The sequence below is a fragment of the Typopeltis vanoorti genome, chromosome 15 (assembly GCF_054136105.1).
Source record: "Typopeltis vanoorti isolate ZY-2024b chromosome 15, IOZ_Tvanoo_1.0, whole genome shotgun sequence".
Classification (NCBI taxonomy): domain Eukaryota; kingdom Metazoa; phylum Arthropoda; class Arachnida; order Uropygi; family Thelyphonidae; genus Typopeltis; species Typopeltis vanoorti.
This window is the reverse complement of record NC_143563.1, coordinates 118,654,617-118,678,698: the sequence shown is the minus strand read 5'-3', so window position 1 is coordinate 118,678,698 and position 24,082 is coordinate 118,654,617. Positions and strand designations below refer to the sequence as shown.

General features: G+C 36.5%; 1 protein-coding gene across 1 annotated transcript in view; it reads left to right on the top strand.

Annotated features, from left to right (window-relative positions):
• Hel89B (histone acetyltransferase 1) overlaps positions 1-24,082 on the top strand; it is an 863,997-nt gene that overhangs the window by 279,886 nt on the left and 560,029 nt on the right. Inside the window, exon 12 of the mRNA XM_090405810.1 lies at positions 8,882-9,002. Coding sequence (XP_090261936.1) covers positions 8,882-9,002 — 121 coding nt within the window. The remainder of the gene's footprint in view (positions 1-8,881; positions 9,003-24,082) is intronic.

Here is a 24,082-nt window from a genome sequence, read left to right as displayed (position 1 = left end):
ACTCCAATGAATAGGTCAGCTAACATAGGCGAGAGGGAAGAGCCCACTGCTAATTCTTCTTTCTGTTCAAAAACATCTTCTTTAAACTTTAAAAAAGTGCATCAACAGCACTGTTTTAAAATTTAAAGAAGATGTTTTTGAACAGAAAGAAGAATTAGCAGTGGGCTCTTCCCTCTCGCCTATGTTAGCTGACCTATTCATTGGAGGGGTTGGAAAAAATAGCCCTTCCCCAGCAAGGAACGAAACCAAAAATTTGGCAAAGATATGTTGACCCCACTGAACTTCTCAGTTTACATGAAATCAACTAAGACAGAACATTATCTAGATGCAACTTCTCATCACCACTCAGCAAAAAATGAGCATCATCCATTCCTTATGATGTAGCCTATAGAATTTCCACCAACTTAGATAAAAGAAACCAACAGCTACAGTATCTTAATTCTGTCATTCCTACAAATGGCTGCAACAGAACATTAGTCAAAAAATTCTATCTAAACCTCCAGAACAAACAAAAGTACAGATAAATTAAGAATATAAAGGAGCAATGATTCTTCCATATATGCAATCAATTGCCAATAAAATAGCAAAATTGCTTTGCCAAAAAAATGTAAAAGTTGCTTTCACCCAATCAGCAAAATCTCCAATCATTTGAAACCTCCATATCTGCCACTTAAAAAACCACTGTCTACAACATCAGTTGTGGTCTACACTACATAGCACAAACTGGCAGATCTAGTGAGATACGCTGATCAGAAGACTTCATGGATGTTGAGAATGAAAGAAAGTACGAATCAGGACTGCCACCCACACCACAAATACAAAACATCTAATAGAATGGCTACAAACTGAAATGCTCCACATTGATTACTGCTTTTTCTCAAGAGCTTTCAAAGAATCAGCTGAAATGATGAAGAATCCTCTACAGTGTAACAAAAAAGAAGGGTTAATTTTACACCAAGTCTGATCTGACTTAGTCCATCGATATACTTTCATCTACCAACAGCCAGCTTAACAGCAAATGTATGCTTTCAATTGTTTAAATGTTTTCAGATATTTTTCACTAGAAATGTTGTCTGTTATTACTTTTCTTCTAGTTTTAATGTACTATTTCCTGATGAAGTCAAAGTTGTTCGCAAAACTGGTCAATTTCAAACATGGTTTATCTTTGTGTGGTTTAATACTGAAAATAATTAGTTCTAATATGGGAGACTTTAATTATCCAAATATTGATACGGTAACAGTAGAATCTCATGAGAAGAATGAAAATGCATTTATTGAGCTATTGCAGAACAATTTCCTCAAGCAGCATGTAGGCCAAAGAGTGTTAGATTTGATTATGAGTCAGAGGGAGTTTCAGTTAAAGATATAACTATTCTGCCTCCGGTTGGTAACACTGATCATGCAGTACTCACTTGGGAAGTGACTAAGTTTATGAATGTTCCATTCAGAAAAGGTTATATGCTTAACTACAAAGCAGGGAATTATGACCAACGGAGGAGTATACTGAGTTCAATGGAATGGGATTGGTTGCATTTAAACAATACTTAAATGATGCATTATTAGAATGTGTCCCAAGAGTTCAAAGAATAACTAGGGTAGGAGTCAAATGGATGCGTAATCTTATTAAGCAAGAGATTTGTAAGAAAAGGACGATGTGGAAGGAATACCTTGTGGATAAGGATGATGTCCATTATGAACATTATAAGCAGCAGACTAGAATAGTTACAACTGTTGTATGGAAAGCAAAGTCTGAGTAGGAAAAGAAACTACCTCTGCATGTTAAAGACAACCCACAAGAATTCTATCGATATGCTGCAAGTAAAAGAAAGAATGAATATGAAAGAATAACTCTTCTAAATCCTGATGGCATGAGGGTTACAGATGCAGAAGAGGTTGTTTAGTTAATGAGTGCCCATTTTGTTAAAAGCTATCAACCTGGTGTACACAACATTGAGCTCACTGTTACCTCTTCACTATATGAAGAAATGCAGGTATATGGGGACGAGGTATTAGAGCTGTTGCGCAAACTGAATAAGAATTCAGCAATAGGGACCGATGTGATATCAGTATGTGTGCTGAAAGAGTGTTCAGCTGAACTGGTCATTCCTTTGACCAGACTGTTTAATATGAGTCTCAGAACAGGGAAGATTCCACAGGAATGTATGGAAATTCCATTGCACAAGGGTGGTGCAAAGACCAATGTATCCACCTATCGACCATTTAGCATCTCAGGAGTAGTGGTGAAGAATTTGGAAAAATTGGTTAGGGCTTGCATTCAGAAATGGGTTGACAATGAATCTCTACTTTGCAATGAACAACATGGGTTTACTAAGGGAAGGTCATGTTTTAGCAACTTTCTCAGATTCTATAACAATGTTACAATTGAACTAGATGAGGGGAATGGATACACCATGATACTTTTGGATTTTGCTAAGGCTTTTGACAGAATACAGCATGGCAGACTGCTGCATAAATTGGAGAAAATGGGTTTGGGTTATACAATATTAGCATGGATAAGAAGATGGCTGACTGACAGATATCAAAAAGTAGTATACGGGTGAAGTTAGTCTGCAAGATTTAAAGTAACAAGTGGTGTGCCACAAGGATCAGTGTTTGGTCGACTGTTATTTAGTCTGATGCAAATATTTGCTGCTGATGTTATTCATCATCAGCAAATATTTTATTTGCTGATGATGCAGAGATAGGTAGGGTAATCAGGAATGCTGCTGATATGCAGTACTTGCAGAATGATTTATATAGGCTGGAATTGTGGGCATGGGAAAATAGGTGTCAGTTCACTGTGAGTAAATGTAAAGTCATTCACTTCGTCATGATTAGGTATCCAATGTCGTATTATATTGGTAGAATTATACTAGAAGAATCTGATGAGGCTAGGGATCTTGGAATGTTAGTAGGTAGGAAGTTGAAGTTCAGGGGCCAAGTGGCAAAGATTGCAAATTCAACTCAACAGATAATTGCAATTCTGAAACGAACATTCACATGTCGAGATAAGGATGTCATTTTGCCTCTTTACATAGCCTTGATAAGACCTCACTTGGACTATTGTGCGCAGGTCTGGTCTCCTGGTTTCCATTGTGATTCTTATATATTGGAGAGAGTGCAAAAGAGAGTGTTAAAAATGATATTAGGATTGTGGAATACTGATTATGAAGACAGTTTGAGATTTGTAGACTTCAGACACTAGCAAACAGGAGTAAGAGGGGTGATATGATTGAGACTTACAAACTTCTGAAAAGGTCATACAGGATTTCAATTGTTTGGAAGAAAAAGTTATCACTTCATTCCAATTAAAGCCTAAGTTGTGGAAGAGAAATATAGATGATATTTTCTTAATCTTGAGTTATGGACCTGATTCCTTAGAAGAGTTCCATAAACTATTTCAACAGTCAACACCTGAAAATATGGTTTACTTTAGAATTAGAAGTAGATCTCTCTCTCTTCTGTTCCTAGATGTCAAACTTGTTCGTGTATCTGAAAAATTGTAGATATCTTCATGCACAATCGCATCATTATCCACCTCAGAACCTTGCAATTATCTCTACATTAGGTAAACGTACTTGCTCACTCCTCCATGAAGAAGAGGATATCAACAAAAAACTACAATTTCTTCTTACAACTTTTCAGAAATATGGTTATTCTAAACAGACAGAAAGCTACTATTTAATCTACCTCCTCACCAGATTGAAGATAGAGAGATGATGTAAAAGTTTATATATCTCTACCATATATCAGATCCATTTCTCCTAAGTTAGCTACAGTTCTCAAGAAATTTAAAATCCAGACTTCTTTCACTGCTCTGTCAAAGCCCCATTCCTTACTCAGTACACTTAAACAAAAACATAATAGAAACAAAACAAAAAACTAATTCAATACTTAAAATATCCTGGCATTCACCATCTTTGGTGCAACTAACATGTTTTTTTGTCAGACTGAAAAATCCATTGAGTTACATCTGGAAGAGTGTGTGAGAGAATCACATATGGCAGAACTAGAGCTAGTGCACTATCTAATCATATCGTTAATTCTACTGACTTTAATGATAAAAATTCTATCACTCATCCAGTCATCTGGAACAAATCAGAGAACATCTTTAACCCTGCAGAGGTCACAGTCGAAAAAATTGCAGCGTAGGTCACGTGTATCTGAGGGATACATTCATTACTAGTATGTGCTAAAATGCGATAAAACTTAAAAAAAAAACATTGCAAATATAATACATGATGGTTTATTTATTTTCAGTTACAATCTAGAAATTATTGAACAAAGAAACAACAACAAAAAAATTATCCAATACTATACTGCCATCGGAGTTTGCGTTATCTCTCAGATATAATATCAAATATCACTTTCACTTTTGCATTCAACTAATCATTCTCATCATTGGACTCGAGTAACATTCGCCGAATCTCTTCAACATCTGATGAATTATCCAATCGATATATTTTTTCAGCCATTTTCGACAGTAAATTAAAAAAAACAACAACTAAACCATTACTTTTCTGAACATTGGAGTTCACAATATCTCTCAGATACAATTTACTATCAAACATTACACATCTTTACATAACATGTGTTAAACCAAAATTGACCACATAAACAATGTGGAATATCACTCGTAATATATGCATGCGCAGCTAGCCATGACCTTCAAGCTATACACTTTATATGTGTAAGAATATTTATATTAAACAATTTGTTTGTATCTGTCAGATCAGCCATGACCTCCACTGGGTTAAATGCTATGATGAAATGGAGAGAAGAATTGTGGAATCTAAGGAAACCATCCTCAATCCATTACATCTAAACACTAATCTCAGCTATAATCTTTTTGATTATCACTGCACTGCTATCCAACTTGATATGATCATGACTATGTGCACAACAATACCTTAGTAATCAGAATGCGTTCCAATGTCAGTAATGCGTTGGCAGTTTACTTTATAGCTTTTTTTTTTTTTTGCATGTCTCTTTTCATATAATGCACCTGATGAAGTCTTCTAAGAAAACAAAGTTAGTTGTGTGCATTTTTTAAATAAAAAATAATATTTCTATTTTTATCTCTCAGCTTTCAGTCAATTAACCTATTTTCTGGTTGAATGTTGCATGTTTTAACTGTTCTCTATGATGCTTATTAATAATATTGTGTGTTTTTAATATTGTAAAGAAGTTGACATTTGTAGTAATTTATTCATTTTGTGTAGCTATAAAATGGATACGTCTCCAAGAAAGTATTCAAAAATATGTATTATTTCTCAGCACATATCCATGACTCAATGACAAATTGCCAATGAGTGTGGTGTTGGTTTGGGTACTGTTAATGCAGTTTAAAGAGGTTTAGGGAGATGTACGTTTTCTCCTAGCAGAAAATGAAAATGGGGCGAAAAAAGAAAATTATTCTTACTCAACATCATTTACTAGTTAGGAAAAGCAGAATGAATCCAAGATTGTCTACCGTTGACTTAGAGACTTGGCCGCTATTGGGATTAAGGATTCTGACATTCCAGTCCATCAAAGATTGTAGGAAGTAGGGAAGACTTCCCACAGACCAAAAAAAAAAACAGTTGTTGACGAAGGCTATGCAGAAAGAGAGGCTCCAGTGAGCAAAAGTGCACAAAGATTGGACTGTTGAGAAGTAGAAGGTCATATTCTCAGATGAGAGCCATTTCTTTGTCCGAGGAGAGCGAGTACCCTATGTTTGCAAGTCAGCAGCTAAGAAGACTTCTCCTGTCCACCTTCAACCAGCTGCTAAATACCCAGCTAAAAAGATGCTCTGGGATTGTTTTATACAGGACAGTCCAAGATCATGTATGACTATTCATGGTATAATAAAAAGTGACAAAGACATAAAAATATTGGAGAAAAGAGTGGTCCCACAGATCCAGTAAGATAAAGAACTCATCTTCCAATAGGATCTTGCTCCATGCTACGTTTCAAAAAAAAAAAAAAAAAAAAAAAAAAAAAGTGATAATTCCTCAAAAATCAAAACGTCCAACTGCGTCAGTTGCCAGTTAACTCTCACTTTTGTACTTATTTTCTTGTGAAATTAAAATTTTTCTTTAAAATGTGGTGTTCAGATTAATTTGTTCATTACACACACAGATGCAAACTCTGTGATATATGTATATATGTATGTGTGTGTATATATATACACACATACATACATAAACATGCCATCCAACTTTGTCATTCACAAGATGTTGAACGCATCCGCATGCCCAACAATGAGGATATACACAGAACAGCTTCAATTTTCAATATGCTAACGCTTTAATGTTTAGATTTGTTATTCTTTCACAATTTTTTGTTGGTTGTTCTCTCTTATTGTGCACCCGAAGAAGTCTTCTATGAAGACAAAACTAGTTGTGCTATTAATTAAATAGTATTTTTTACTTTTTATCTCTCGGCTTTCAGTCAGTTAATCTTTTTTTTGTAATATATATATATATATACAGGGTGTTCGGGATAAATTTGACATATTTATAATTAATTATATTTTTCCGTAAGTTACATGTATTAACACACACTTCTCTTCATTTAAAAGTTTGGACCCTTCTTCATTCATATACAAGATGTCAGAAAGGATGGATAGCTGGAACCCACCTGAATCATGGAAGAGAATAACTTGTATCATGATGATTCGTGCCCGCCATCAAAATAAGAATATTACGACTGCTGCCCAATGCTCCCTGAATACAGTAAAAACAATCAGGCATGAACTAGAGACTTGCAATGGTGACTACGAGGATGTAGCAAGAAGAAAGATCCCTAGCAGACGATCTGATTGCGTTCGTACAGCAGAATTCCTCGCAAATCTGCAGGAACAGGTGTTGAAGAACCCTGGCATTGGAATTCGGGCTTTGTTCGTGGAGTTGCTAACTGTAGTCAAGCCCTGGATAACAAGGGTAGCCAATGGTAGGCCGTATGTATGGCAGCAGGATTCGGCCCCTTGCCACACCTCTGGGAAAAGTCAAAAATGGTTGTCTGAAAATTTCTACGACTTCACCAGTCCAAATGTTTGGCCTCCAAACTCCCCAGACCTTAACCCCATGGATTATTTTGTATGGGGCGCAGTTGAAAAAGACACCAATCGCACTTCCAGTAATACAAAAGCCCAGTTAATGGATAAAATTAAAACAGTTTTTGCGGCCCTTCCCAGGGAGACTGTAGCATCAGCTTGTTCGAGGTTCCGAAGCAGAATTGAAGCTGTGATCGATGCTAATGGTGGTTATTTTGAGTAAATCTTGTTGATAGTATTGTAATTAACTCTGCCTGTAATGTTTTTTTGTCAATTCATTAAATTTAATAGATACAAAGAAGATTTTCTTTTTCCTTACGAAACTGTCAAATTTATCCCGAACACCCTGTATATACATATAAAAGCATTCATTGATACTTCTTTGACCACTTTCAGGGTAGCTGAGTAACTAGGAACTGAAAGAAAAAAAAAAATGCAACTCGACCTACATTTATAGGACAGGATGACAATGGACTTGAACCCATGATGCACAGGTGGCCTTTAGTCTCCCCCCCATAGAGCTCCCACATTCCTTTAAAAAACTACATAATCTTGCAGCTTTTGTGGTGGTTATAAAGAATAGACTGGCCACTAAAAAAATAAATAAATAAAATAAAAGAAATTTTAAAAAAAAATCTATGTGGCTGGAAACACAATTTTAGAAAAAAAAACTTGAGTTGAGCTTTACTTCTTACACAAGAAGTATGTGTGTGTGTGGGGGGGGGGATCATTAAATGTATATTGGGTACATTGCCTACACTTGGTTGCATCAAAAGTTAACACAAGAATCTGGTGTTATTCTCCTTTATTTAACCAGTGTAACAAATATCAAGGCCTTGTATTGAACCATATCTATCCTTTTGCATTAAACAAAAAACCATGTAGAACTGGAATATGATGTTCAAAGTTTATTTTTCACTTGGTTAGAGTATAATAAATTTAGTTTAATCCTTTATCCAAGTGTGAGCAAACAAAGTTTGCGCCTGAAAGTATCTTCAGGACTGGGGTAAGGTGGATAAAGGATTAAACTAAATTTATTATACTCTAACCAAGTGAAAAATAAACTTTCAACATCTTTCTCTAAATCCAGAGTAATTTATTAAAAAAGGGTGGCACACCATTTGGCAACTCCTATAGGTAGAGATAACCTGCTAAAGCTTCTGCCTGGTATCTCGACTTGGGCCTGGCTCCCACTGAAGAGACCTCAATAAAGGTCGAAACTAGTCTGGGTAGTGGCCCTTCCCTTAATGCATAACATTAGACATATCCGCAAGGAGATGTGATGTGTTTTGCATTATAGGAGATACTGAGACAGGAGTGTTGGTAACTTGCTCCACCTTTGCAACGAGTTGTTCTGGTGTTGTACCACCTTACCCCAGTCCCGAAGATACTTTCATGCGCAAACTTTGTTTGCTCACACTTGGATAAAGGATTAAACTAAATTTTTTATGGAATATGATGGAAAGCAGGGCTTTGCACCACCTAGTAATATGCTTGTAAATATTTACCAAGATATCCAACAGTTATGTTCTGTTCAAATTGAATGCCTATAATATCATAGTTTGGTACTTTTTTTTTCCCCTCCTAAGGAAAACATAAAATATCATGAACAAGGTGAAACCAATTAAGCAATAAGACACTTCATTTTTATATCTGTTTTATTCCCCCAAATCTTCCAAATTTTTAAATTATTTCTCTAATAAACAAGCTTTTCTCTTATCATTTTTTGCTTTGTTATGGGGAAACTTAGTAGATGCAAACTGACATTTCATCAATATTAATAGATTTTACTTACATAAATAATTAAAAAAAATATGACTAATGATTCAATCATATTATCAACAGTGTGCAAAAACCTTTAAATGATCTTGTTCCAAGACTATGGCCCTTTCTTGGACATAATTCTTCCTGTGTTCGCAAGTCAGTTCTTGAGGCATTAGCCACATTGACAAACAGCAATTTGCAAGTAAGTATTATCTTTTTAAATTTCATATGCATCTTTAAGTTTAAGATTTGAAGTCAAATTTTATTTTAAAAATTTTCAGATTTGTTCTTACTTTTATGGTTATTTCTTTCATGGTTACATGGCAGTCAGCATATTATTATGTAGAATTACGAGTCATGAAAGCTTGTCTCCATAATTGTACATAGTGAACTTTATAGTTAGATTGTCAGAGATTATTAACTTTCCCAAAACCTGAGGTGAATCTGATAACAGGTTAATCCAGTCATATCCACCCATATTATTTGTTAAGGTTTCTTTTAGTCCCATGGCTGCAGTGGTTCTGTTGAGGCAGAACATATCATATGCTAAACAGTTTTCACAAATTATCTGAAAGGAAAAGCTTTATACATATAACTGGGAAAGGCTCTGATCATGGTTTTTTATTTGAAACTTACCCATGGCTGGATCATAAACCTATGGTATATTATTACACTGCTTTTCCAAGAAGCAGTCTAAGATTACCTCTGCAGGATCCATTAACCGGTGAACTCTCCTGTGAAAGTCAGTATTGCTAGTAAATCTCCTAGAGCTTCTATAGCTCAGTTGGTTTTCATGAAGCCCTTTGGTTGGAAAGATCTTAGTTTGAATCCCATCTATTACATAACAAATATTTACAGGGGCTTTTCAGTTGAAGTGAGTTAGCTAGTCGGAGGATTTTTGCAGGATTTTGAGTTGCAGGATTTTTCTACTGAAAATGCTGTTTTTTCCATCCAACAACTAGACAAACTGCCAGTAGAACAGATGGAATTATAAACAAAACTATATATTTGTGTATAAGATTAATCAATTACCTTATTCTAATTATTGTTATATCTCTATACCAGTACTGGATTGAGCTTCCAACCCTGTCTAAACAAATCCTGCCAAGGCTATTTTGGACTACTTCTTACATCATGTACCATCAGGTTCTCCCTTCCCTAATCCCAGGTTACACCACAACAGATATCTGAGTTACTCAACATACTATACGAGGGTGGCCTGAAAAGTTCTCGGCCTAACAATGAAAAAACGAATTTATAATTTCAAAATTATTTTTATTTTTCAACATAACCTCCCTTAAGACTAATACATTTATTCCAGTGATGATCCAGCATCATTATCCCATCCCTATAGTGGTTCTCAGCAAAATCTGCAAAATTCCCCTCTACAGCTGCAATCACCTCTTGATTTGAAGAAAAATGCTGACCAGCAAAGAAGAGCTTTAGTTTTGGGAAGAGATAGAAGTCAGAGAGAGCCAAATCTGGGGAATAGGGTGGATGTTTCAACAGTTCATAGTACAGATCCCTTAACTTTCCCATTGCCAAAACACCTTTATGGGAGGATGCATTGTCCTGATGAAATATGATTTTTTTTCGTCTGCAAACTGGGTCTTTTCTCATAAATTTTTTCATCTAGTCATGATAAAAGATCAGAATAATATTCCGCAGTTATTGTTTTACTCTTTTCAGGATAATTAATAAACAAAATGCCTTTAGCATCTGCAAACACCGATGCCATGACCTTTCCTGCTGATGGAACCGATTTTGTCTTCTTTAACATTGAACAAACGGCTTCTGTCCACTGTTTTGATTGCTGTTTGGATTCTGGTGTATAATGATGAATCCAAGCCTCATCCATTAATAAATCGATGCACAAAATCAATTTTATTCTTGTTAAAACGCTCCAAGCACTGTTCAGAGATTTTCATGTGAGTGCATTTTTGATATGCTGTGAGCAAGAGTGGCACCCATCTTGTGCAAAGCTTTTTCATTTGAAATTCATCATGCAAAATATATCCTGCATGTCCTTTTGAAATGCCTATAGTCTTAGCAATTTCACGCACTTTGACTCGCCGGTCGTCCAATATCATATCATGCACTTGATCAATGATTTCTGGTTTTGTTACATTTTTTGGATGTCCTTCATGTGGATCATCTTTAAGGCTGGAACGGCCATTTTTAAACTTGGCAGCCCATTTCTTCATTGTTGAAAACGAAGGAGAAGAGTACCCATAAACGTTTATTAACTTCAAATGAATTTCTTTTGCATTAAACCTTCTTTTACAAAAAATTTTATAACTGCACGATACTCAATTTTATCCATTTCAAGGAATAGAACAACACTTCTGCTTCAGCAGCTGTATAAAACAAACTACTTGATAGAATGATTTGCAATTTCACATGGATGCTTATGACAGATGTACCAACTTAGAAAAAAAAAAATCTTGCCGATAGTGTTGCCATCTATGGTCGAGGTCGAGTCCTTTTCAGACCACCCTCATACTTCCTGAACATCCATTTGAAAGATGAATGACCATGGTGAAGAAATGTCACCATTCTTAATCCAAAAGGGATTAAGAAGGTGACATTTTTTCAACATTGTCATTGTTTTGATGGTCATTTCAACATTGTCATTTTTTCAACATGTTCTTAATCCAGAAGGGATTAAGAATAGTGACCTCCAGATGAGGGCGGGGGGGATCATTGAGGGAGGCCACATATCACCCACATTAGTTGTTATACCTTTTTTTGAATTCATTCACATTACCTGCACTTGCTGTTTCCAATCTAGTCACAAATTTTATTATAACGTGTTCTCGTAACAGTTCTGTTAGGACTTATAGCTTTACTCCTACAGATGCACCAAAATGATTTACTTCATGAAAATTTATTAGTACAAAAAACAAGTGAGTGTAACCATCTGCAGATGATTTCGTTTGCCTTTATCTGAGCCCTTCAGTTCATGGACTGATTGCACATGATATGGTTGAAGGTGCAATGATTTTGCAGTGAGAATTACCATATGACATTGATGATTGTATGGCAAGTTTCTTGAGGCTTTTTGATGGAGACCACTGCAGTGCTCTCTTTACCTCATCCATTTTATTGTTAGTCAGAATGGTGGGTCTTTCGGAGTGATTCCTCTTTGCAACAGATCCAGTTTTCTGAAAATGCTGCAGTAATCTCATTATTGTAAAATTCTGAGGGACTTCTGTACCTGGATAATTCTTGCAAAATCCTTCAACAACACACATAAGAACAATTAGTGAAATAACTTTCCAAAATAAAAACTCGTTGTGGCCAGGAAAAAGACATTTCATTTCTACAGTGAACGACACTATTCTGAGAACAATTCGTACACGTTAGGGTTAACTCGGCATTTCCGATAGTTTGTGATAGTTATATATTTGTGTGTGTGATGCTGACTTCTAGTGGTATAAGGAATTATTATAATGATTTGGAAACTATTTCAAATCATTATAATAATGATTCAAACTTTTGGTTGCATGACTTTACGATCACCCTGTATTACAGAATGGACATATCCACTCCAACTAGGATAATTTTATTAGTGGCAGTGTTTTTTCTGTCCTTGGTATTCCTGTTCTTTTAAACCTAAGTGGTTTATTAACTTTTCAGTTAATATCACAGATTCAGACCTGGGATTTAAAAAAAAAAAAATCAGCTACCGCCCTTTTTGTTCCCGCATAGGGAATAGGCGAGGCCGTTTTTAGCCCTATCTAACTTTTGGAGGCTGACTAGGCAGTTCAGTCTCCACTGGTAACCAATCAGAGATAGCTTGCCCAAGGCTATCACTATTTAATTGGTACACAGTGAAGAAAATGGCTGATAAGTGCCACCATCTCGAGGTCTGTAACCCTAACACATTATTTTTAATGGCTGAAAATAGTGTGGGTTTGATGGCTGATTTTCTTGGAACGAAAAACCCGAGTTTCCAGGAGAAAAACTCCACTTGCCCGTGCCAGAGATCGACTAACTCAGGAACCGGTCAAAAAACGCTTGGAAAATGTTCCTCCAATCAGCGACTAGACTAACTTTTTTCGTGTGGTCAAGCATCATAGAGTGCAAACACCACTTCTACTGAGCTACACAGGCTCTCTGGGATTTTATTATAAAAATAAAATAAAAGATTGAGTGAGAGACAAGAAAATTCAAAATTAATATCTTTATTTACAAACAATATCAGTGTAAATTTAGGTATTGCATCGGTGAAAAGTGTGTGTATAAAGCGTTTGTTTCACAAATGCAAATAATGCTAATACAAATCTGCATTATAAATGAAACCCTAAAGTTCTCCTAAAGAGGATTAAGTTTGTAGGCCTTAAAGAGAAAAGGCACAAGAAATTAAACATCACACATGGTTTCTTCTCTTTTATGATCACAGGATTTGATGAGAACACACACAAAAGCCGTTAATTTCAAACTTATAAAGCACAGTTTCTTCTTCTTTAACATTCTAATTATCTCATACCTGTTTTACTTTGTTGAAAGTTTTTTCACTTGGTTATACTATAAATTAAAGATAACAAGAAATTATATTTCTGGTTTCATCCCTTATCCAAATGGAAGCAAACAAAGTTTGTGCATTACGTCACTTTACGACTGGGCTAATGACTTCACATCAATTGCCTTGGTATCTCATAATACAGCGCACATATCCTTACTGACATGTGTGATGCTAAGCATTATGGAAAGCGCCACTACCCAGACTGGTTTCAACCTTTTGAGGTCTCACCAGTGGAAGGCAGACCCAAAAGTTATATCAAGTTTGAAGTAATAGAGAAATCATATTTCTGTGTACCAGGTAGTTAAAAGGTGTCACAGCTTATTACTAAAATGCATTACTTCAACCTTGGTATCCATCCCTTTTGTGGCTGGCATCCACAGATGAGATCTCACTAAAGATCAAAACCCGTCTGAGCAGCGGCCCTTCCCATAATGTATAACTACACATGTCTGTAAGGATATGTGTGTTGCATTATCCCATAACACAACACTTGAGATACCAAGTCTATTGATGTGAATTCATTAGCCTCTATATACAAGTAGCCCAGTCATGAAGTGACTTCATGTGAAAACTTTACTTCATTACACTTGGATAAAGGATGATACCAGAAATATAATTTTTTGGCATCTTTAATTTGTTTTTCTTTGAAATCAAAAAAATATAATTTGTGCTCAACTTTTCTTAAGAAAGAATGTATTTCTTCTTTCATATCTTCTTTAACATGTTAGTTACTTTTTCCTTGTGGAGCATCTTCCTTCTACTCGAGTACAGAAAGTTCAAAAGTACAAAAAAAAAAAAAAAAAAAAAAAAATACAAAGTACCAAAAGTTAGTGAAACCCCCACCAACGTTTCGTGAGGTTGCATTAACCAGTGCCAAAAACTCCTCCCTCTTGATGGAATTTTTTCCACTTGATTATACTATAAATTAAAGATACAAAGAAATTATATTCTTGGTTTAATCCTTTATTATTATTATTATTATTACCACCCCAAGTCCTCATGGAGTCAGAGACTCATCTGGGAGGTCCTTTTATCACATACACAGCTCATCATACCATGTTTTTAAACACATTCAAACTCTTTGCAGACACCATATTCTCAGGCAAGGCATTCCAATCATTCACAACTCTGCACGAAAAAAACCTGCCTCTCACTCCCATACTTACACCCTCTTTATACAGTTTCCAGGAATGACTTCTGGTTCTCCCCTGATCTCCCACAATTATCTGTAAAACTTCTCCAGTATTGATCCTATAACAACCCCTTACCAACTTATAGGTCTCTACCATATCTCCCCCTCTTCCTCCTGTCCACCAGACTCTGCAAATTGCATCTTCTCAATCTTTCTTCATACTTGACATTCCAGAGGTCAGAAACTACCTTAGTTAGTCTCCTTTGGACCCTTTCCAACATCTCTTCATCCTTCTGAAAAGCCGGTGACCAAATCTGGACACAATAGTCCATGTGTGGCCTAATCAAAGCCTTATACAATGGAACAAGAATCTCCCTACTTCTACACGTCAGTGTCCTCCACATCATTCCCAAAAGCCTTTGTGTTGTCTTCACAATTTTGGCGATGTGTCCCCTAAATTTTAAATCCTTATCCACTATCACCCCCAGATCTCTTATTTCCTCTACCTCCAACAATATATTCTCACCTTTGTTTTCCAAATTTTAAAACCTTACATTTTGCAACATTGAACACACATCCTCATTTCCGTGCTCAATCACTCAATCTATTCAAGTCTTCCTGTAAGCCACAACATCTTCACTACTACACTTCATGGTTCGTCCCAACTTTGCATCATCTGCAAACAATTGAATATCTCCATCCAAATCTTCACTTATATCATTAATATACAAGTTAAACAGCAATAGACCTAAAACAAACCCCTGAGGCACTCCACTAGACTTTCCTTTTCCTGGATATCGCTCCCCCATACACAACTTGTTGACACCTATCAGATAGCCAGTCTCCAATCCAATACACCAATCTAATATCCAACCCCATCTGCTCTAGTTTGACTGTCAACCTATCATGAGGTACTCTATCAAAATCCTTTGCAAAATCGAAGTATATTACTGTGTATCCATTTCCTCTGTCCAAGGAAGTAGTCACTTTATTGTAATAAGTAAGTAGATTACTAAACCATGACCTCCCTTTAGCAAATCCGTGCTGTCCATCAAAGATAATACCATTGTTATCAACCCAACTCTGGATCCTAGTTCTCACAAGCTTCTCCAGCAACTTAACCACAACACCTGACACACAGATAGGCGCCTATAGTTTGATGCTTGAGTTCAATCACCTCCTTTATGAAGCGGCATAATCTTGCCCTCCTTCCACTCCTTAGGAACTTGACTGAGTACTAGAATCATATTAAAAAAATATGTCAAGGCATATGTCTACTCCTTGGCACATTCTTTCAGAATACGTGATGATATATTATCAAGTCCCACAGCCTTATTAACATCTAGTTTACTCAACTCCCCATACACCTCTTGCTCACTTAGAGTCAGTCTCTCCTCCCAATCATTAACTGCTCTCATTCCCTCCATGAATTCACATTCACAAGATTGAAAGACCTTTATGAACTACTCATTAAGTATCTCCGCCACACATTCTGCAACAGCTCTCTTTATACCATTTTCTCCAATCAATGTCATCCTTCCATAATTATTCTTTGTTTTGCTGGCTACATATCGAAAGAACTCCTTAGGATTCTTTTTGGCTTCATTAGCTAACTGCTGTTCATACCTCTCTTTAGCTACTCTCACCAACCAAGTCACCCTCCTTGCCTGGTCTTTGTAGACCTAATCAAATTGGTTATTTCCACTTCTCTTATGCTGCCTCCACAATGCCCTCTTTCTCTGTATCGCATGCTTGATCTCTTTATTCATCCATCTCACACCTACCTTATTTAACCTTCTCACCCCTGAAATACATTTAAACATTGCATATGCTAGATAGTTTTTGAAAATTCCCCAAGCTGCATTGATCTCTTTTCTCGCTAACTCCTCATTCCACGCTACACCCGCAAGCTGTCTCCTGAGCTCTTCATAATCACCCCCCCCTTGTAGTTCCACATATACCCTTTTCTCACAGAGGTCCTCACACTGCTCACAACCACCCAGGTAATCACCTCATGGTCACTCTCACCAATTGGTGGATGATTTGACACCTCATTTACAATTACATCCTCTGATGAAATGACCAATTCCAAGACCCTCAATCCTCGTGTGCCCTCTGTTACATACTCTCTCTGAGGTAGTTATCCCCCCAAAACTCAAGAAACTCATTTTCTTTACTTCCAGTTGCTATCTCATCATTCCAATCTATATTGCCATAATTAAAATCACCCATAATGATGACCCTTTTCTTATTCGCTTGGCTAATTTGACTATACATTTCATTATCACCACCACCATCCACATTACCTGGTCTATAACAACATCCCACCAAGTATTTGATACCATTCATCTCTATCTCACACCATACTGCCTCAAAACCACTGGCACTATTTCCGTCTTGCATCTCTACTTTGTATGGACATAACTCTTTCTCCACATCACCTCTTCAATCTCTCCTGTCTTACTCTCCCGCTCTTCCACATCACTTCCCACTTGATCTGATTCATTCTCTCTATTCACTTCTCTATCTTCCAGCAGCAGTCTCTCCAAGCGACTCACACCATACCACTCAAATGCAGTCCATTGCTCCCATACAGCTCACTTCGTCCCTCAAACTCATTCCACACATTAACAAACTGTACTCCCATCTCCTCACACATTTCAGCCAGCATATCATTCATAATCCTTGCTCTCTGCCTCAATTCACCACAGTCATAGCTAGGCAACACGCTAACTACCCTTCCTGTCACACTATTCTCTTTTATCCTTCTAAGCAGACTCCTGATATCCATTCTGACACACACTCTTTGTCCGCTCTCAAATAATTTGTACCTATTAATACTATTAACTCTTTTGCTCGCTCCTGCCTCAATCACTCAACTCATTTTAGCACCTGGAAAACATACCTTGTGCATTCTATCTTCCAGCACACCTTTAATAATGGAGTCGCCATACAACGCCACTCGCTCATCTTTCGTTAACTCTTTCATTCCATCATTATTTATTTTAATAGTTTTTACCTGAATTTTCTTAATTTCATTCTGCATGCATTTCATTTCTTGTCTAATCCAATCCAATTCAACTTCCGAATCTTGCGACACATATTCTCTATCATTCAATATTTCTAACTTTCTAACTCTCAACCCCCCTCTTCTCACTTTCACTCTCATTTATCCTTCTTTGTTTCCATACTTTCGGTCCAAATGCAGCCAACTTTCACTATTATTCTTCCCATTTTCACACTCATTCATCTTTCTTTGTTTCCATACTTTTGGTCCAACATGCGTCTAGCTTTCACTATCATTCTTCCCATTTTCACACTCATTCATATTACTTTGTTTCTGTTCTTTCAGTCTAACATGCGTTGAACTTTCACTACCATTCATTCTTTTTTCGCTATCATCCATTCTTTCTATTTTTTTTGCTTTCGATTTCTGCGTCACGCCATTTCTAGTTTCATTCGTTCTCTCACTTTCGTTTCCTTCCACCACTCTCACCTCACTTTCATCCCTTTTAACATCCGTTACGGTTTTCATTTCGCTGTTTTTCATTTTTACTGATTTTTTAACATTTTTTCGCCTCCCTTCACACCATCCTTCTCTTTCAAACATGCACCCATTTTCTCCACGACAATCTCGCTACTAATATTTTCTGTCATCAATTTCATATTTGCATTCATCAATTCCTCGTTCACGTCACATTTTGCACACATCCTTCTTCCATCCTCACCAAATATCCACAAATCATTTATGTAATTGAAAGAATACATATAACAGACCTCACACTTAACGAAACAACTGAAATCTAAATTAAAGTCATGGAATGTGAATGCAGTCACCATTTTTTGCAGGTTACTAAGTCTAATAATAACGATTTCATAATTAAGTTTTGGCAAAAAGAATCCCCCACACTAATAATACCGGTAGTGCACAACATTTATAGCCTCTCTTACTCAAAAAATTACGCATATATATTTAATTATTCCTAGAAAACTTATCCAAATCAGGAGCTCTTCTTATACATGTCACTGTGCTTAGGAGAGTATTATGATCCCAAGTATTTATCCTAGTGTAAGCAAACAAGTTTGTGCCTGAACTATTTTCAGGACTTGGGCAACTTGTAGAAAGAAGCCAATGACTTCACATCACTTGCCTTAGTATCCCATAATGCAAAATACTTGTAACCCTTTCCATAATGCATAACATTATAATGTCTGTAAGGAGATGTGCTTTACATTATGGGATACTAAGGCAAGTGATGCGAAGTAATTGGCTTCACAAGAATCACAAGAATTTGCCGTTTTAGTAAGACTATGAATATCATTTATGGTTAGTGAGAAAAGCTTTTTAATGTATAATAGGAAGAGTGAGGAAATGCAAACATTGCTGTTGTACCTCTGAATTGGTGGAGGAATGAGGGATACATCAAAGAGAGGGAGACTGTCAACTAGTTTCAAAGTGCTTAATGCAAATAATATGAGTATTGTTCACATTTTGCACTTTCTAGTATACAGGCCTATATACTACATTTGATCGGATAGCCTGGAAACATCAAGCAAGCAGCTACATGGGTTTATCTGAAACTTTCCATGTCTTATTTCCAAAGGGAGGAAGGTTGGTAGGAAGTCTTCATTTGTGGAATGGAAATAGCAGAATAGCAGGATCCATACTAGATTGCTAATTAACTGGTTTTGTTGGCATTGGCAGTTGATGACCTCCGTTGTTTACATGAGGATGGAATTAAGATAGCAGAATGATAATTTCCTATTTGATATTTCTGTTTTTTAGGAATGGGCAGGGTATGTCTGTGAGAATATATCAGAATAGACTTATAAAGGAAGGATGTTCATTTTGAAATACATGAGCACATTATGAAGGTGTGTGTGTGTGGGTACCATCTGGGACAAGGTATGCATTGATATTCAGATTTATAAGTACTCTTCTAATGTCTTTCTGGTGAATAATTAAACTGCCACTACAAAAACAGCCTATTCTACACTTCTGTACAGTAGGCTGTTTTTGTAGTGTCAGGTGATTTTCCTTAGTTGTCCATACAAGAGTTGGAATGAAAGCACTGATGCTAAGCGGTAAGCATTAAGTTCAGAGAAGTTTCACCTAATAGCCTTTATGAGGAACTGAAGTTTCAAATGTCATTTAAGGAGGAGGGTTTTGTTTTTTTTTCATTTGATCCTTTTAAAGTGCAGTTTGGATTTGTTATAGTTATTTTACAGATTAGTTATTTTAGAGCATCATCAACTGAGAACAAGCGACATCCTGTATTTCAGCAAAGATTAATTCAGTTATTTGCTGAAATGTAGGACATAAAAGACAAAGAAATTGATGGTCATCATTTTGGTTGGTACTCTTGAAGTATCAGAGAATATGTGTCTAGATGAATGAATGTTAATCTCTGTTATAAAAAAAACAGTGGAGTAGGTTTGGTTGGAGTTACCAGAGTACTGACATAGTATACTTGAAGGAACAGATCATCAAGAAAAGTTCCAAGATGTTAGGAGAATAATGGAGTTTGTCTAGTATTCCGGTTATCAGATTGACAATTTATGCTAGATCATTACTGTTAGCAAATATTTCAGCATTGCTTCCAACCTGATCTCTGAGGCTATAGATGGGAAACCAGTTAAATTTTGAACAGTGAAGTATCCAAGGAAAAAGATCTTGCTGTTTGGGTAGGTAGACTCAAAAATGAACTTTCAGAGATATGTATGATGGTAATATCAGATGCTCTGCACTTCTTGCATACATAGCCAGTGCGATGATGTAAAAGTTTCCACACCCAGTTTAGTTGTGAGGCAGACATACTATGTTTTTTTTTGTAAAATAAGTTTTCAGATAAAAAGAAGAATATTGATTTGATTAATATGAGCGACAAAAGTATGTTAACAGAAATGCGATACTTACCCAATCATTTGGCAGTAGTGATAAGTAGAGATTGTATTGTGCCTGCAGCTGTAATTTCTTAAATAATTACGTGGGTGGTCTGAAAAGTTCTCGGCCTTAACCATAAATGGAGACACTATCAGCAAGATTTTTTTTTTTTTCCAAGTTGGTGCATCTGTCATAAGCATCCAGTGAAATTGCAAGTCATTCTATCAAGTAGTTTGTTTTATATAGCTGTCATAAGCTGAAGTGTTGTCTGTATCCCTCGAAATGGATAAAATTGAGTATTATGCAGTTATAAAATTCTTTGTAAAACAAGGGTTAACACCAAACGAAATTCATTCAAAGTTCATAAAAGTTTATGGGCACTCTTCTCCTTTGTATTCGACAATTAAGAAATGGAGTTTAAATGTGGCTGTACCAGTCTTGAAGATGATCCACATGGAGGACGTCCAAAAAGTGTAACAACATCGGAGATCGTTGATCAATGCACGATATGGTATTGAATGATTGGCGAGTCAAAGTGCATGAAATTGATGAGACTATAGGTATTTCAAAAGAATGTGTAGGATATATTTTGCATGAAGAATTGCAAATGAAAAAGCTTTTCGCAAGACGGGTGCCATGCAGATCAAAAACGCACTCGCATGAAAATCTCTGAACAGTGCTTGGAGCGTTTTAACAAGAATAAAATTGATTTTGTGCATCGATTTATTAATGGATGAGGCTTGGATTCATCATTATACACCAGAATCCAAACAGCAATCAAAACAGTGGACAGAAGCCGCTTGTTCAATGTTAAAGAAGACAAAATCGGTTCCATCAGCAGGAAAGGTCATGGCATCGGTGTTTGCAGATGCTAAAGGCATTTTGTTTATTAATTATCCTAAAAAGAGTAAAACAATAACTGCGGAATATTATTCTGATCTTTTATCATGACTAGATGAAAAAATTTATGAGAAAAGACCCAGTTTGCAGACGAAAAAAAATCATATTTCATCAGGACAATGCATCCTCCCATAAAGGTGTTTTGGCAATGGGAAAGTTAAGGGATCTGTACTATGAACTGTTGAAACATCCACCCTATTCCCCAGATTTGGCTCTCTCTGACTTCTATCTCTTCCCAAAACTAAAGATATGGAATCTTTAGTTTCCATAACCAAAATATGGAATCTGTTGACATTTTTCTTGGGAGGCTGAAGGCTAGTTGTTAGAGAACACTTTGTGAAAACAAAGTGTTCTCTAACAAAGTGTTCTCTAAAATAAAATAGGAGCAGGAGAAGAATGTTTGGTATGTTTACAATTTGACTGTAAATGGCCTGTTGAAAAGCTGTGGCTCATATTTTAGCAGGTCGAATAGAAAGTGTAGGAATGATGGATACTTTGTGGGGCTGAGTTTAAGGCTTTCTCTTCAAAGAAGAGAAAGCCTTAAACTCAGCCCCACAAAAACCTACCATATGGCTTCGCTACATTGATGATGTGTTTGCTATTTGGCGACATGGCCCAGATTCACTCCTCTCCTTCCTAACACACTTAAACAACCAACACCCTAGAATCAAGTTCACCCTGGAAAAAGAGGAAAACAATAACCTCCCCTTCCTAGACACACTAGTCACCCGCCAACCTAATGGAACCTTGGTTTTCTCAGTTTATAGAAAACCCACCCATACAGGCAGATACATTCACCAACAATCCCATCACCCCCCCTCACAACAATATGGAGTTATTAAGACACTATTCAACAGGGCAAAAATAATCTGTTCAAATAATCAAGCCCTAACCACTGAACTAAATCACATCCGTGACACTTTCTCAGCCAATGGCTACCCCCCCCCCCCAAAAAAAAAAAAAAAATAAAAAATCCAGAAAATACTGAACCCAGTTATCCACAACCCACCACCCTCTCCCCTTCACAAAAAAGATTACTCTAAATCCATCACCATTCCCTACATCCGAGGCACCTCGGAAAAAATCAACAAAATCTTAAGAAAACATGACTTAACCACTTGTTACAGACCACATAGAAAATTGGCATCCCTTATCTGCTCCACTAAAGACCAACCACTTCCCCTAGACCTACCTGGTGTATACCAGGTCCCTTGCAGCTGTAAATTGTCTTACTTTGGCCAAACAGGCAGGACAGCAAATATCAGAAGCTCAGAACACAAGGATTACATCCGATTTCACCAGTACAGCCACTCTGGGCTTGCAGACCACGCTCTGGATACTCGCCACAGAATAAGATGGAAGAAAACCACAGTCATACACCGCAGCAAGTTCAAGTATGAAAGACTGTTCATGGAATCAGCCTCAGCCCTTAGGAAAATGCCAAACCTCAACAAATTTGGATGCATGAGACTGCCCCAAATTTGGGAAACATTTATCAGAAGAACTTCAGCCCAAAGGCTAAGAACCACCAATATAGCCCGCCTGGGGGCACCATCAGGACTTTAGGAAAACGTTAGCTTCCTAGCTTCAGTTCTCATTTGCTGTTATGTAGTACTTGTGTGCATGTGTCTTTGTATTAAGTTCCCAAGAAGATGGCAACGCGACGTTTGCCGAAATATCGGAAAGTATATATTAAAGTTTATTTAATTTATATTTCTAGTATACGCTGTCAATTCCTTAAATATTAGTTATCATGTGTAATCAGCGTATAAGCCTCTCAACAAGAATAATCATTCATTTGGATAGTTCAGATTTAAATTTGCTGATGATTGTTTTGCATTGGTTGTATGCGTCAGTGTCAGCAGAGCAGTTAGTTGGAAGAGTTGGAAGCCACCTACAGCATGCTGAATATTTTTCTTGAACTGCTCCATTAAAACATGGCTTGGAAAGTAAGTGCGAGTTTTGGATGGAGTCGGTAATTAAGACCTTCATACTGATAAGAATAATTTGTAAATCACTCAGCACTGGTGATTAAATCAGAAATGTAAAAGCAGTAGTTGACAGTGAAAAGGAAAAGTAACAGTTCTTGAAGTCATCCGACTTGGCACCCTTTATAATATTAAAGAACATGAGTGGTAGTAGTGTGGTGTGGTGTGTGGGTCGGGGGGGGGATCTGTAGGTAAGAAAGTTTGCTCAAGATTATGGTGGTTTGAGTTATGAGAGAAGTGACCTCTACAATATACCTATATATAGATAAAATTACAATAATAAGAATGCACAGCATCCTGAGAATTCAGTTCTATTATGTCATAATATATTTCCTGAGTATGAAGATATGGACAGCCCTGGCCATCCACAATGCCCAAATCAAAAGCATGTCTTCAAAAAACAAAAATCATAAGCTCAGATTCCAGTGAACACACATAATATGTTCCTACAATGTATTTCACCAAAGTATATATGCTCTCAAGGTCTCTCGTAACAAGTATAAGTCAGTAAGCTTTTATTTGCAGGTCAAGACTTAGTTGAAACTGCTGAGGAATTTACATTATTACAATATGTCACAGCCATCTTTAAGGACAGGATAATGTATTGATACAAAATTAATAACGGAAAAAACTCATGTACAAAGATTATTTAATAGTATAATTTTCGCCTGTGTGTCACAGACATCTTCAGTACATTAAGCTCAAATTAAACAATAACTGACAATTCCAAAAAGCGCCACCTAAATAGCTCGTGTAAGATAACTAAAAAGGTCAATAAATTTCCTAAAATAAAAAAAAAAAAAATAATAATAATAATAATAATAATACAATAAAAAGTTAGGCAAGATTA